The 17,662-nt window shown below is 38.3% G+C and overlaps 1 protein-coding gene across 4 annotated transcripts in view; it reads left to right on the top strand.

Moving 5' to 3' along the window:
• The first annotated feature begins 13,909 nt into the window (after window positions 1-13,909).
• LOC109208193 (syntaxin-51-like) overlaps window positions 13,910-17,662 on the top strand; it is a 5,420-nt gene continuing 1,667 nt past the window's right edge. The window contains exons 1-5 of one of the 4 annotated variants that reach the window (XM_019371253.1): window positions 13,910-14,029; window positions 15,234-15,454; window positions 16,311-16,516; window positions 16,925-17,025; window positions 17,143-17,187. In XM_019371253.1, the coding sequence (XP_019226798.1) occupies window positions 15,237-15,454; window positions 16,311-16,516; window positions 16,925-17,025; window positions 17,143-17,187 (570 nt within the window). In that variant the 5' untranslated portion in view covers window positions 13,910-14,029; window positions 15,234-15,236. Of the gene's footprint in view, window positions 14,108-14,150; window positions 14,215-15,221; window positions 15,455-16,310; window positions 16,517-16,924; window positions 17,026-17,142; window positions 17,188-17,662 lie in introns of those variants that run through there. The other 3 variants (XM_019371251.1, XM_019371254.1, XM_019371250.1) reach the window with 3 other exon arrangements.

Consider the following 17,662-nt stretch of genomic DNA (forward strand, 5'->3'; position numbering starts at 1 on the left):
TTCAATTGCACACTTGATGCCTGAATTCAAACTTTTCATTTCTGAGATCAAATTCCACTAAGAAGTTCTGCATCTGAAAATTCGCCAGAATTATCGATGGTCCGGTTGACAACTCCAGGCCAAAAGCACTATCAGTGATCATAGTTAAACAAATCACATCATTTTCCTGCAATGGAAAAGTAATTTGCCAATGGCAATGCCATCTCTGAACCACCTTTGAAATGAAACTTGAGCTCTGGCAAAGAAACTATTTTATGGCTGAAAATATTGAAACATGGCCTTAAACCTGTTAATTTCTCAATATTTTCAGTTCTTGAAATACCCTTAACTTGGTTCACAAATGCTTGTGATAATAAAATGAACATTATTTTTGTGTTTGGATAGACATTATTTGGATAGTTGATAATACTTGACATCTTTTTGTTTGTTCAGTTGATACTCTTACTAAACCACATAAAAGAGTGTTGTATGTTTAGTTGGTTGCACCTCAGTTCTTGCAATCATTTTAGTTTAATGAGGTTAAGGAGTTTCTGAAGTATTTTCTAATCTATTTTTATTTAGTTTTTTTTGGAGTAGATACTTGATATGATATCTTGGAGTTTATGTTATAATATTTTTTTAGCTGAATATTTCTATCCCTACCATACTGTCTAATGTAAATAAGCCTCTTTGGTTCCCTCTATTTTAAATCAAACTCTAATTATTATTATTATTTTGTAGGATGATGATGCGTAAACCAACGCTACTTGCAATCTGGTTCATGTGCTGCATAAGTCGGAAGATTTGTCTTTTGAGTTCTATTTAATTAGAATTTAGTGACCTAGGACAGATGATGTTTTTATCCTTTTCAGTAAAAACGTTTAGAAGTATTTAGATTTTAGAAGGGTGTAAATATCTAGTACAACAACTTTATGTATTGACCTTTTGCATATATATAATATTCAGTAGTTTATATACATTTGTTAAAAATCGAAAAGCATATAGGAATTATATATAGCAACAATTCATAAGTTGTTGCTAAAAACATTTCACGAAGCTTATATGCAACAATTGATGTTGTTGACACAAAATAACTTATTGCCACAATAACGCTTGTTGCTAAAATTCTTTATAACAAATTAACTAGCAATTCCCGCCATTTTTTTTTGCAACAACTTATATTGTTGGAAAAATGATTGATTTGTCCCAACAATTATTGTTGTTGCTGAATATTTTTATAAACCACAATTATATGCCTTTATAACAACAAAATAAAATTTATTGCAACAACAAAATTTATTGCGATAATTTAGCTTTTTGGCAACAACATTGGTTTTTGTTGCGTAGATTTTTCGCATCGGAGTTTGCCGCAACAACGTGCAACAACTTATTTTTTGTTGCGAAAAGTTTTTTTCGCAACGACAACCAACATATTACAACAAAAAATGTTGTTGCAAATTTCGTAGTTTCTTGCAGTGATCACACTGATGCGGCGCATGATACTCGTGGCGGCGTGCCACCCGATCCAAACAATGTACTCGTGGCGGCGTACCACCCAATCCACACATAATAATCTATAAAGGAATTACTTACCCAGCTAAAATGCTCATACCTGTGAAATACCCGAATATCAACCACAAGCATACGAAGTGCATAATGCAATTCCTAGGGAGACAGATAGCGCCATATGCTACAAAACTCAAGCACGACTAAGTTGCGATATATGATCTACATCTCGAGAGCCATCCTGCTCACACAACACCATCGCTACGCGGAACCTCAACACAAATGCAATTTATCAAGACGTTTCACAAACCACACGACACAATATAGTATTACATAAAATAGCCGACGACGAAATAACATCCAACGTCCGAATACTCCTCCATAAGGAGCGTTATGCTGAAATGAACACATCCAACCCGATATAGAGCCCACATTCATATCTAGATCCATCCACTGACCTCGAGCCAATTTCGATCGTATCGCACTGCTAATAATCTTTCAGGGATCCTCAATAATCCCTGACAAACAAGAACCACCGTCAAATCCGAAACAATCTTCCACATTCCACAACCAAATTAACCGAGCGCCCTTCTGGCATAAATTCTTACATTAACGATAGTACCAGAATCTCCATACTTGGTTTCAATCTTTAATCAATTAAGTGATTACCTGTCACACTTATACAATCTTCTCGTGGGATACGCTCCCATGACCTTCCGCACAAGGTAACGAGTCTGCACATCCATACCACCGGCCTCACTAATGCTGTAAAGCAAATCAAGAATCCGCAATCAGTACGCAAAGCCTCTTACACAAGACACCGATCCCAGGTGACGCAAACAAACAATACCAGGTGACTCTAACCATTTGAGTCCTTTCTTACTCATCCGAGCTCGTGATATTCTTGCCAACACCAAACGGCAACCTTGATCCTCGACTTCCGATTCCCATGCTACCCACTGCACCTAATCATGCCAATACGCAAATGTACAAGAATTTTATCATAACTCCTGGACCACTAATAGGGTACCCACTTCATCATATAGAAACCTTTCACTTAACTCATTTCAAGAGAACCATTACAACACGTGACTGAATTCCATAACCGTAGAAAATACAATCCTCTAGTATTGGTCTAAACCACCATGACTCTTCCGGGATCCATCTACACATAACAAGCCATAATACTCGAATGCCTCCAAATAAAATCAACTACGGCGCCGTCAAGCGTCGCACGTACCCTCATAAATCACATGTATAACTCAACACGCCGAATAAACCGATCATTGCCACTGTCGTACCAATTCAACCATTGCTAACTGATCCTACTTCTTCTAATTTACTCTGGACTTGCCTCAGGAATAATAATAACTCCATTCAAAACATAACAAACCCAAATCTGCACTCATCCTGTGTGACCTTATTTCACGAGACCACATTGTCTCAAAACCCACGAACCATCGCATACCATCCTTGTACGGATATTCGCATCTTCAATTAGTACACCCCTTTACTGATAATTTCCTTATGATTCTGAAGTTATTCTCTCATTCCTCCAATACTACACCACAAACTGAAGTTAACTCAGGACACTACAAGCCCCTTTTCATGATCCGCTGCAAAATCTCGGTGCTTAACCATACTACAAACTCGAATCCTTAGGCACCACATTTTAACTTTTGAATCCACTAGGACCGTTGTTGAGAGTCGCCCACTCTGTCTTGGTCCCGACTATAATCAAACTCCAAGGATCTTCTAGCATATGAACACCCTATCAAAGAAACACCTAGCTGAATCACCTTTCCTGTAAACCACCTCTATGCGAAGCATAAATCCTGAGTCTTCCCAAAGCCTGAACATAAATTGATAAGGCCAATTATAGCACACATTCCTCAAATCCTTTGCTCAAATCACCACTGATGTTCTCTTTCTTCAGTCGTAATAACCCACCAATATGTCGATAGCCAGAAACCTCACAAGTAGATGACCATACAATCCAATCGTAGGCGGTGGGGCTCTCCCACTCAGCTTGAAGCCACCTATTACATAACTTTGGAATCTGTCGAGATTATTTATCCCCCATGGACATGGTCTTGCACAATCAACCCATCAATTTCCTCAAAATCCTTCTATTAGCATTTCATGAACACTCTGAATCACTATTTACATTTATACATTCGACCCTTACCGGATATCTAGTAGAATTCTTCGTAGAAGCTTCGTCAACCACGCGACCGCTAACCTGCTCACAAGAGATGACCCACTTGTGGAAATTACATGCCGACATCTTCCAACGTCGCATCACTGGGTATAATTACTACAAAATCAGTAACCCATCCTGAGCCAGTGCTCATTCACCAGCTGTATTAGTCCGTTCGCTCTTTATCGACATCAACTCCAGGTGCAACAATACATTCCAATCCAAAGTCATGTCATATCCTTCTTCATACCAAGCGAACTCCTTTCTGTCGCATCCAACCTCCTGCCGTATAATAGTCAATATTCCAAATTGATTCTGTAGGCCTAGTCACTGTCCTCCATGAATCCCAATTCACTCTAAACTTTTCTCAAGGTGTCTAGTCATCCTACCACAAAACACATATGTTACTCTGCCACTCTCCCACTCTGGTCAAACTCACTCCTTTAAGCAACTACTCTACTCTTGTTTCTCACACTTGGCCTTCTAGAAGTTTAACCACCGCAAGACAGACCCCACATGTCCTTCCTCATCCTTCGCTGCCCAGTTGTTGCCTTAAGTCAAATCTATCTCAGTAGCACCTGAACCAATATATCGCTATCAACTTTAAACCTCTCCAAAGATCATCTTCCTCGAGCTGTCAACATTTGAAATACCCATTTGATTTTGCAATTGCTACACTTCGCTATCTCTGACAACCATTTCTTCGGCACCATTTCACACTATCCTGCCCCGAAGGCAAATTGATGAAGTAACACCGGCGAACTTGACGCATCCAATCAAGGGAGATGGCACCACATTACTGATGAAAACTCTACCACGCTTGAAAATACCAAGTCTCATTACTCCATCAACCCAAATCCGAGCATTCGTAGGCCGATTGCTTTTCTTCCGCCTGAAATAAAATACTGAATCTCTGAATCATGCACTGAGTAAACCTCCTTCCTAGTCATTCACTGCTTTGATGCATAGACAAGCATCCTACCATTACACAACAGTATGCGATAGCAACGCACGAATCGTCATAATAATCAATGCCAAATATCAAAACCGTAGGTAGTACTGATACTGAGCTGTAACGACAGAACGACTTTTTGCAAGGCGACGACAATAGCCCAATCAATTACGCAGGGAGAAACATCCTACACCATATCTGTAGTACCATTAAAATTCCTCAATTCCCGATTTATAACAAGCGCTTCACGCCGCGTAAGATTGAATAGGAAGGAAATGAAGGCATAAGCCTCAAGGGAATCAAATCGCACGATGACGAATCAAGAAGGGAAGTGCTCCTAACAGCCCCGTAGCCTCTCGAAGATAGGTACAGACGTCTCTGTACTGATCCGCAAGACTCTACTAGACTTGCTCATGACTCATGAGACCTAAGTGAACCTAGTGCTCTGATACCATGTTGTTACAACCCAAAATCCAGTAAAGGTCGTGATGGCGCCGGACACCGTGATCTCGCCCAAATTCACACCATAATTAGGTAGTGAGGCGATCGAAGCAATAATAAACCCAACACGAGTCGGGATCGAATCCACAAGGAGTTAGAATTTGGATTAGGTATATAACTAGAGTAAATGTATGATGTGCCTTAGATTGTACTTCACATATTCATTGATTGTTTCTATTTCTACTTTTAGCTAATGATTGCAACTAATAAACTAGAAGACAATATTTTTGGTTTTGAGTGTTTTTCAAATGATAATGGAATATAGGACTTCCGCCTAGGTGGCTACCTAACGGGTTGGAAACTATAGGGAAAGTTTGATTTATCGGTCCGCACTCTTCTGCTTTTGGTTTGGGAACAACTCTCTGATTCTTCAATCTTGCGGACTGCATAATAATGATTGCGGCCGCACTTGATCTCCTGCGGCCACACATTTTTGGTGCGGTCCGCACTGTTTGAGTTGGCTAAAACCTCCTCTCTGAATCTCACTCTACGGTCGCACTAGAATTGTGCGGTCCACACTGTTAGCCTCTTTGCCTAGTTTTGGCTCTTGTTCACTTTTGTCACACCCCGAACCTGGGCCTGGACGTAACACGACACTCGATGCCTGACTACATGTGACCAAGCGAACCAACTGGCTGGCTGAATCAACATGTGGTATCATAACATATTGAATGCGGAAGATAAACTAGTACATGCTGATATACTGAAAGTCTGGATGATATAAATCAAAGTGCGGAAATACTAATACAATTCTGAAACATATTTGTAGCCAACATAGCTTAATATGAAAAGCATGTGACTCTGTCTAACTGTTACTCTAGTCTATGAAGCCTCTAATGAAGTACTGAAAACACTGACTGTCTGGAAATACTAAAGACTGTAGTAATGATAATGCCCCGGAAGAATTGGGATCACCAAATAGCTAGTACGAGAATCCTAGCGCTCTGAATCATCAACCTGTAAATCATTACCTGCATCGTGAGATGCAGGCCCCGGGCAAAAGGGACGTCAGTACATTTGAATTGCACTGGTATGTAAAGCAACTGAAAGAAAGAATTATAAATGTTGAAACTGAACTAAGCTGATAACTGAGAATTGATAATTGATAACTGAAATGATCACTATTGAAACGATAACTGATAACCGATAACTAAAATGATAACTGATAACTTAAATGATAACTAATAACTGATAACTGAACTGATAACTGAAATGATAACTGATAATTGAACTGAACAAAGGAAGTAAGGATATGAATACTCCCTCTTCTGAATGATGAACATCCTGTTTATCTGAATAAGCTACGGCCTCGGGCCCAATATATCACACTTAGGGAAAGTTCATATATCTTAAACGAAATTGGAATATCTAACCCCCAAACTTTCTATATACTTCAAAATCACTTCAGACAACTTCGGCCTAAACACATATTCACATCATTTGAAGGGGAACTGTCATACCTTTTATCTCACAATAATAGCCACTTCTTATAGTAACTTACTAATGTGGTGGTACTTCTAGTTCTGATTTGTATAAATCTAAACAACTTAAAATCGTTCCCTGAAATTCACTATTGGCTGCTCTTGGTTCTCATTGCATACATCATATCTTCTAGTCATTTGCATGAGTTCTACAAAAAATAAATCTCTAATAATAACAATCGTTTTTGACTCCTAGGTATTTTACCCTTAGGCTCTTTTCTGTCCAAACTATAGTGACCAATGTTAGGGTCTGACATCTGAACTATCATCATCCAACTTGTGGCTCCATTTCCAAAAATTAAATGAAATTGTTCTAGGAGGTAAAACACATACGAATACACTACCATGCACAAACTTATCTTTCAAAGTATACCATTATCAGATAAATCACTTCATGTACCGTCCGGTGAGTCTTCCGGCTTAATGTAGACCTAAAATATGCGAAGGTTTCTCTATAATCACTGTTACTTATATTTTCTTTGAGAACCCATATGCATCACTACATACTCACAAGTCACCAGAAATTTTGATACACTGAAAATTGGATTATTGGTAAAAATATAACTGAATACTGGAGTACTGAATAACCACAAACTTGCTAACTGAAAGACTGTATAACTGGTAACTGAGGTAAACTAATAACCATAAGACATCATAACTACTTTTGCACTTTCTGATAAGGTTATGCTCTAATATGTACTACTATCCATTGCATCACACTTTTAACGTCCTCTCAAGTCTCATATTTACCAGCATGTACTCCATAATTATACCCCAATGGGCAATTATCCTCTCTAGGACCTTAGGTATCTCCTGCGCGTCGCTTGGGCATCCAATACGTTTGGAATTCGATAGGAAGAAAAGGTTACCTATTGCTCTAAGATTCATGGCACGATCTAGAGTAGAAAGAAATGAGACAATCCTGGATGTCTTGGTAGTTAACCGTTTGTATGAGTGGCCGGCACACACATATAAAGGAAACTCCACTAGACACGACTTCATAGACTCCCTAGGACTCTTGAACCTAGTGCTCTGATACCAAGCTTTATCACGCCCCGAACCTGGGCCTGGACGTAACACGGCACTCGGTGCCTGACTACATGTGACTGAGCGAACCAACTGGCTGGCTGAATCAACATGTGGTATCATAACATATTGAATGCGGAAGATAAACTAACACATGCTGATATACTGAAAGTCTGGATGATATAAATCAAAGTGCGGAAATACTAATACAATTCTGAAACATATTTGTAGCCAACATAGCTTAATATGAAATGCATGTGACTCTGTCTAACTGTTACTCTAGTCTATGAAGCCTCTAATGAAGTACTGAAAATACTGACTGTCTGGAAATACTAAAGACTGTATAATGATAATGCCCCGAAAGAACTGGGGATCACCAAATAGCTAGTACGAGAATCCTAGCGCTCTGAATCATCAACCTGTAATTCATTACCTGCATCATGAGATGCAGGCCCCGGGCAAAAGGGATGTCAGTACATTTGAATTGCACTGGTATGTAAAGCAACTGAAAGAAAGAATTATAAATGCTGAAACTGAACTAAGCTGATAACTGAGAATTGATAATTGATAACTGAAATGATAACTATTGAAACTGAACTGAAATGATAACTGATAACTGATAGCTGAACTGATAACTGATAACTGAACTGATGACTGATAACTGATAACTGAACTGATAACCGGTAACTGAAATGATAACTGATAACTGAAATGGTAACTGATAACTGAATTGAACAAAGAAAGTAAGGATATGAATACTCCCTCTTCTGAATGATGAACAACCTGTTTATCTGAATAAGTTACGGCCTTGGGCCCAATATACATGTGCACAAGCTACTTCCTCGGGTCCAAGTATACGTATACATAACTACGGCCTCAGGCCCAAAAATGCATAAAGCATAAACTACGGACTCAGGCCCAAACATGCATAAAGCATATAAACTACGGCCTCAGGCCCAAACATGCATAAAGCATAAACTACGGCCTCAGGCCCAAACATGCATAAAGCATAAACTACGGCCTCAGGCCCAAACATGCATAAAGCATAAACTACGGCCTCAGGCCCAAGTATGCATAAGGCATATAAACTACGGCCTCGGGCCCAAATATAGGCGTTCAACATTCAGGAACTGAGAATCAAACTGCAATACATGATAGTAAAATACTGAATCATACTGAGTTACATGATACTGGAATACTGGATCACACTGAGTTACATAATACTGGAATACTAAATAGGACTAGACTGAGACATGTATTCTTGAACTGATTATGAACACTGAAACTTCGATTGTTTATGGCATACTGAGTAATCTATACTAAGACTCGGGGGCATCAAACCCAAGTATATATTGAATACGCACTGAGCTCACAACGTTCAAAATGAAAGTGGTGAACGAGTTATGAAGCTAGAGAATAGAAGTTCTGCAACTATTCAAGGAACTAGGCTTAACTATATTTTTGAGCCAATTGGTAACGTCGTAAAAGAAACGTAGTGTAGGGAGAATCATTAAAATTCCCAAACATAGAGAGTTAGCCTCACATACCTTAACTTCCTTCTCTTGAGCGTAATACAACATTCGCCAACCCTTTTAACTTTAATCTATATCAATAGAAGTCAAAGGGATTCCATATTAGCAATAATAGTAATGTTTTGGACACTTAGGCATTTTATCAAACACTCGGTGGCATAAAGCTTCATAGCCCTTATTAATGGTGTCTCTACACCCAATAACACATTCTCCTGCTCCTAGATAAATTCTAAAGTCTCAAATGGTTATAATCAACATTATTCTTCATCACCCATAAGGTAATCAACACCCATAACCAATAATAACCAATCAACAACCCAAACCTATCACCGTTCATGCTTTTCTATCAAACCCATCAACTCATATCTCATGAAATAGAGTCTATAATCATTAATTCAATGATAGAATCAATTAGAGGGTGAAGATATTACCTTTTTGACGTTCAATCTTCTTGAATTCGAGTTCTAGGGTTTCTTCTCTCAACAATGGTGTCCCAATCGAATATCTAATGATATGGAGGGTTTACCCATGTTAATAAGATGTTGGAAAATCGAAATTAACTTAGAATCACCATTAGAACTTACCCTGGGTGGTGGAGGGACCCTTAAGAAGTTAGGTTTTTGAGAGTTTTCCTTTCTAGAGCAAGTTTTTATGTTTTGGGTCTGTGGGGGAGGAAATAAGGCTAAAAAAGCGACTTCCCAAGTCGTCCACCGCGTCCCAGTAGGCCTGACCGCCGTCCCGACCGCGGTAAATCGCTGGAGCACTGCCTCACGACCGCGGTCGCGGTCAAACGCGGCCGAACGCGGTGGTTACGCACCATTTTGTAAAATGGGCATAACTTTTTGCAAGAGCTCCGTTTGGGCTCCACAATATATCGTTGGAAAGCTATTTCAAAGTCCTACAACTTTCATGCTTTGAATTTTCCCAAATTCCTTACACATTTTCACTAAACTCTGCTGGAAGACAGACCTTCTGCAAACTTAGTCGATTTTATCAAATCTTATGCACCTCACTATCCGTCTTGATTCTAAAACAACTATTTTTATCCATAAGCCAGGACTTCATATGTCTAACATATCAAATTAATACACATTAATATGTCCACACCTAGTCCGAATGTACGGGATGTTACAACTTTTGACTCCTTTATGAGTTGATTTTGACTTCTTTGTCTCGTTTCCCAATATTCCTGCAAGTAAGCACATTTCGTTAGTTTCCGGGAATACCTTTAAGCATTTTTGAACTAAAACGCAAGTAAAAGAGAGCAAATAAGCGGTCAAAATTCCTACTTATCACACCAATGTCAGGCAAGCCAACAGTTAAGTACTTAATTTAGGCTCTTTTTAATATTTTCGAGGTCATAGTTTTCCTTCATTAAATAGTACAAGATGGAAATTTGCAAAGTAAAAAATAATGTTTTTAACAATCTCAATTCTAAATAACTCATAATCATCCCAAAACCCGGTGTCACAAGTACATGAGCATCAACTAGGAAAAATAAAATAAAATACAACTTCTGTCCGGAATACAAATTCGGACACGAAAGAAAAATATAAATACTCTGAAGGAGACTTTGCTGACTGCGGATCATAACATAAGATGCAGCTCACCTAAGTTCCCGTATCAACCATACCGCTGCGTCAAGGCCACTAGACATACTGTGCTTGTACAACAAAATGTATATCAAGTGTAATATGAGTACAAAAACAACACATACCCAGTAAGTATCCAGTCTAACCTCGAAGAAGTAGTGACGAGAGGTCGACTCCGACACTTACTATGGCCAACAATAATATATCGATAATATAATAGATCAAGGATTTTTATAAAACGACTGTAACTCAATAGCATGGAGCAAGTAAACAATTCTTTTGTTAATAAGAGGTTTCAAAATTTATTTTTCATCATTTTTCATATTTATCTCAGGCCAATGAAGCAATATCAGTTACTATAAATTTCCAAAGCAACCAAATAAATCATGCACAAATCATGCCGAGGTCCACCGGTCCGATCCAACATATAAATATAAATTGTGCACTGCCGAGGGTCGAACTGCACGAACCAACATATAAATATAAATTGTGCACTGTCGAGGGTCGAATGGCACGAACCATAGATGCATCTATTTAACCTGTCGAGACGAACGACCCACTCCCACGAGGGTAGCGGAAATTTACCCTACTCGTGGAATATAATTGTGACGCGGTTACACATAGATTTCTTAAGTTACTATAATATTCCTCAATTCTTTTCGAAAATACGAAGTTCAAATAAAAACTTTTAAATCTTAAATTTCTCAATTTCAATTCTTTTCAAGACAATTATTACGCAACCTCAATCTTGCTTCTTCTCAAGGCAAACAATAACCATAAATCAAATAGAAATATCAACAAGGCATGATGTAAACCTAAAACTACCCGGACATAGGCATAGCTAGTAACTACGTACGGACTCTCGTCAACTCGTGCGTACGTAGCCCCCACAAATAGAAGCACATATTGATTTAATTCACCTATGGGGTTAATTCCCTCTTACAAGGTTAGAAAGGAGACTTACCTCGCTCCGAAGTTCCATAACCGTCTCCCAAGCCCTTCCAACAACTCAAACCGATGCCCAACGCTCCAAAACTAGTCAATAAATGAGCAATTCCATAAATATATACTCTAATACTCATTATATTCTTATTTACAATAATTTTCCAACGTTCGAAAGGTCGATAAAAATCACCCTTGGGCCCACGTGCCCGGATTTCCAAAATTTTTTGAAGATAAACTTTACCCATAACTCCACGAACTCAAATATATAATTTATTCCAAATTTCATGTCCAATTTCGTGGTCAAAATCCAAAAATACCAATTTCTAGGTTTTCTACCAAAAATCCCATTTTCTATAATTTTTTATGCTTAAATCCATATGAAAACCATGTATTTAACTTACAATGAATGAGAATAACTTACCTTGGCATAGATGATGAAAATACCCACTTGAAGCTCTCCAAAAATTGCCCAACCAAGAGAGAATGGAAGAAAAATGGGACAAATCCCCATTTTTAAAAGAACCCTCTGCCCAGCGACTTCTCGCACCTGCGGTCACTTGACCGCTTCTGTGGTTCCGCAGGTGCGGATGATATTCCGCTTCTGCGGAGATGCCCCCAGCTGCCTACTTCCGCTTATGTGCCTTCCCTTTCGCAGGAGCGGTCTCGCTTCTGCGGCGAGATAACCGCATCTGCGGTCTCACCACTGCCCAACCAAAATCGTACCTGCGCCCCTCTTGGCCGCTTCTGCGGCTCCGCACCTGTGGCCCAGACCTCGCAGGTGTGGTTACACCAGAAGGCAGCTGCTCCAGCACTTCTTCCAAGTCCAAACTCGATCCGTTTACCATCCGGAATCCACCCGAGACCCTAGGGACCTCAACCTATTATACCAACACGTCCCAAAACACATTACGAACTTAGTCGAGCCTTCAAATCACATCAAACAACATCAAAATAACGGATCGAAACCCGATTCAAGCTTAATGAACTTTAGAACTTCAAACTTCTATATTCGATGCCGAAACCCATCAAATCACGTCCGATTGACCTCAAAATTTGCACACAAGTCACATCCGACATTATGGACCTACTCCAACTTTCGGAATCGGAATCCAACTCTGATATCAAAAAGTTCACTCACGGTCAAACTTCTTAAAAACCTTCAAATTTCTAACTTCCGCCAAATGACCCAAAAATGACCTACACACCTCCAAATCCACTTCCGGACGTGCTCCCAATACCAGAATCACCATACGGAGCTATTTTCAGACTCGGAATCCCAAACGGACATCGATAACATTGAAATACACTTCAACCCAAATTTATAAAATTCTTCCAAAATGCTAACTTCTACAATAGGCGCCGAAACGCTCCCGGTTCATCCAAAACCCGATCCGAATACGCCCAAGTCCGAAATCATCATACGAACCTGCTGGAACCTTCAAATCCCGATTCCGAGGTCGTTTACTCAAAAATCCAATCTTAATTAATTCTTCCTTTTTAAATCTTCCGAAATGAGAATTTTCTCTCCAAATCAACTCCGAACTTCCCGAAATTCAATTCCGACCACGCGTACAACTCATAATACCTGAAGCGGAGCTGCTCATGACCTCAAATGGTTGAACGACGCACTAGAGCTCAAAACGACCGGCCGGGTCGTTACAAGCTAAGGATGTCAAAAACCAGGAAAATAAGCAATATAAACCCGGAAGAACTAATTAAGCTTACCGCCAATTTTTGTGATGCAACAACTACTTTCGGACGGGAGCGAGGAATACACCTTTTCGAAATCGCTACCAACTATAGTTTATAATATGCTTAGGACCCCAAGTAATCAGAATATTGTATGTGACATTTCAGATAACATTACCTCCTTCTCTATGGGGATACCTAATCTTAATGTCACCACAAGTGACACTATGGCTTGTAATAGGTTAAACTCTTTCTAGTAAGCAATATATATATATATATATATATATATATATATATATATATATATATATATATATATATATATATATATATATATCCTGTTTGTACTCAAAAAAGAAATATTAATATTCAAGGAGGAAAAAAAAGGAGGAGCGACGTTCATTGTCTACTGGACGTATAAAACGACGACGTGCTTTAACGGAAAAGTTGAAGTATCAGTTATTCTTTTTTATTTTTTACTCTCATTTAATTGAAGTGTAAATGTTATTTTCACGGAAAAAGATAAAAGTCGTTTCAATGGAAATTCGTAGTGATTATTGACTCCTTATCATTGTCTCAACGTGACAATAAAGAAGACGACGACGGAGCTGGACAAAACTTTGCCGGTAAAGTGGGTGGCGCCTTTCCTTTAAAGTTATTAACTTATTACACCCATCGCCACCACGAATTCAGATCAAAAAGAGGTGATATTAAAACTCTTTTTCGATTGACGTATGTACGATCATCTGAATTGCTTGTTTTTTTCCATTCAAGTAATTAATCGAATGTACATCCAATCACCCGTAATTCGGTATTGTTTCTGGTGTTTAACTAAAATTATTCAGCATATTGATTTTTCTCTTTTTCGCAACTGAAGAATTAGGGTTCTGGATTGCGTGAAACTTAGGATTTTTGGTTGATATAGAGCTAAATTTTTGTAGCTGAGTTTCATGCTTCATATAAAATAGGTTTTATAGTTGTTTCATATAATTGCTGCTATGTTGTTCTTCGTAGAATTGCGTCTATATTTGGTTGCAATTGAGCTAAGTTTTTGTAATTGAGTTTAATAGTTCATATCATATTTGATTACCTTGGATAAAGGGAAGAAATTTACTGCTTTCTTCAGATTAAGTTGGTTGCTATTTTGGTAATTCTCTTAATTAATTCAAGTACGAAAGTCTTATGACTTAAAAGTAGCTATGGTTTAGAATGTAGCACGCTATACCGCTATTCTATAGGCTATAACTGTCTTTACGTCATTATTGAAAATTTCTTTATACAAAAGAAGTCGTAATTGAAGATTTACTGTTCTTGCTCTTGTTTAGGAAGGAAACAAAAATGCATTGTAAACTTTAAGATCACATTCCAATTTTTTTTTCCCTTCTTATTCTTTGTGGTGCTTTTGATTCTTTTTCCTTAGCGGGCAGTGGGGGGAGGAGGAACATTTCTACTTAGTTGGAAAACCAAGAAAGATTTGATCTCACATCAAGCTTAAATCTTGATGTTCCTCTAATTTTCATCATCTTTGGACTAAGTTGTTGGATGTAGATAGTGTTGCACATCCGCATGAGAAAGTGAACTTGTTCTGAATTTTGTTGAAAATGGTCTCCCTACCCTTTGTTTTCTGTGGTTTCTTTTGATCCATATTTTTATCTTGGTGGATCTTCCACAAAAGCTCCTAGCACGTTGAATGACGGAAAAGAAGCTTAAAGTTGCATTGATCTTGTTACAGGTGTTTTGATTGATTAAGTTGTAGTCAATGTGCAAATTTATGTATTTCTTTCTGATGTCTCTTCAGGATTTATGTATTTCTTTCTGATGTCTATTCAGGTAATGGCTTCTTCTGGAGACTCATGGATCCGGGAGTATAACGAAGCACTGAAACTCGCGGATGATATCACTAACATGATATCTGAAAGGAATTCATTGCCTGCTTCAGGCCCAGAAGCGCAACGTCATTCATCCGCTATAAGGAGGAAGATCACAATATTAGGAACTAGACTTGATAACTTACAGTCTATCCTGTCAAAGCTTCCTGGAAAGCAGCCTTTGTGAGTGTTCTTAATTTGAGTCTTTCATTGGGTGGCTGTGATGGTTATGTACAAAAGTAGAATTCCAATGTTAAATTGAGTCTTCTATTGCGTGGGTGCAAATCTATTGTATAAGAGTAGAGTGCTGATGGGAAAAAACCCGCTGAATTAAAAGAATTGGCTGGATTCTTTCTTCTATATTGCACCCTATTGACATCTTTCTGGTAAATTTGGTATCTGTTTCTAGAACTGCTACTGATTATTGAGTGCCATCTGTCTCGCTATGTAGTTCTACCATGATTGTGAATGGTTCTTTAGTTGAATGTGTTTCTGATCCTATTTTGTTTTGAACTGATATTTCAAATTTCATTTCCATTTACCGGAACTTTTGAGACCCATGAATCACATATTTTTCTACCAAAGTTTCCTAGGATTTTTGTTTGTGTACTCAGACTGAAGTACATTAAACTTGGATTTAATACTGCAGTTTTGGCCTCACTGGCCTTAAGCGCCAACTGATAAATTGTAAAAAGTTAAAATTCTTACTTCTTTTTTCCTTGAAAATCTTATAAAGTTCTTGAACACATTTAATTTGAAATGTTGAGAGTTCCATGGAAATGTACTGCTGAAATAAAGGTTTAGGTTGGTATGTACAACAAGTTATATGTGAATTGTCGATATGGTAATTCAGAATGTTGAGACTCTCTTCTGCAATCTGACTTAACAGTGTGGACAGTTGTGTCTTTCAAAAGTCCCTATAAAGTTTGTGCACATGCTGCACTATCCATCTCTAGATTTGAATAAACTGGCGTATTTCTGTTACTACTATTATGTTGCTTCCTGGATGTATTTGATGAGTATTCTATACTGTATGCAGGACAGAGAAAGAGATGAATCGTCGCAAGGATATGCTTGCAAATTTAAAATCGAAAGTAACCCAAATGGCCTCCACATTGAACATGTCAAGCCTCGCCAATAGGGACAGCTTGCTTGGACCAGAAATAAAGCCGGTTGATGCTATGAGCAGAGCAACAGGCCTTGACAATTATGGGGTTGTTGGTCTTCAACGGCAAATTATGAAAGGCAAGTTTTTATCTGCTCCTCTATCCTCAATTTGTATGATACTTTTTTCCTTTATTTGGCTGCTCATATTTAAACTTTGATGATATTACATGAAAAAAAAAATTAAACAATTTTCACAGGTTTCAAGAAATTAGATTTATGTAGCTAATCAAATTTAAACTTTGATAGGACGTTTTCACTGTCTAACTAATTTTACTATTATTACTTAGTAGTTTCTTCATGCTTTACTACTTATATTATACACAAGTCATAATAACATCTTAAGCTCCACACACATGGTGTTGCATAATTTGAGATGCAGGGAGTATTCAGTTTTTTTATTAGGGAGTATTTAGTTCGAAATGTTTCGAATTTCTTGGATTTATTTTCTGTTATTTTCCTTATTTGTTGGCTTTTCTATCAAATCAGAGCAAGATGAGGGCCTTGAGAGTTTGGAGGAGACAGTGATGAGCACCAAACATATAGCACTGGCAGTTAATGAAGAACTTGGCTTGCAAACAAGACTTATTGTATGAGCTCTATTTTCCCGGTTTATATTGAAAATTTATTTTCTTACAGAAATACAACCTTTCTGCTACTAAAGTGGATACTGATTTCAGTGCACTTTCATTGTCTTACCAATGCAGGATAACCTGGACGAACATGTTGATGTTACAGACTCAAGACTTCAGGTGAGAACTCGTTACTTGTAGGACCACTTGCTTGGACCTGATTTTAGGTCTAGTTTTCGTGAGCATTGGAGTCTGTATATTCACTTAAGAGTCTGGGGACATCTTCTAGCTTCCGCATAAATTGTTCGGAGGCTCTGCAATTTGGAATGACTAATCATGTCATGTTTAATTTGAGAAGAAAGTCTAAAACTATCATGTCTTGAAGTTCAGTATGGGATAGGTTAAAATACTTAGAAGTTAAACCATTACACCCCTAGGGCGTCTTTGTTATTGGGATGGTACCTAGAGATTGGTTGTATGTTTCCAAAAAAGGTGAGTTGCTAGCACATTAATGATATAAGTGAAAGGGAAAGCAATTATGCCCTGATAACATAGGTAATTGACATCAATGCGGTCGCATGTCTCACTTGTGTCATTAATGGCTTTTCTTTTTTTTTTTAGGGGGGGGGGGGGGTAGGGGGGGGTTAGGGGTAGG

The sequence above is a fragment of the Nicotiana attenuata genome, unplaced genomic scaffold (genome assembly GCF_001879085.1).
Source record: "Nicotiana attenuata strain UT unplaced genomic scaffold, NIATTr2, whole genome shotgun sequence".
Lineage (NCBI taxonomy): Eukaryota > Viridiplantae > Streptophyta > Magnoliopsida > Solanales > Solanaceae > Nicotiana > Nicotiana attenuata.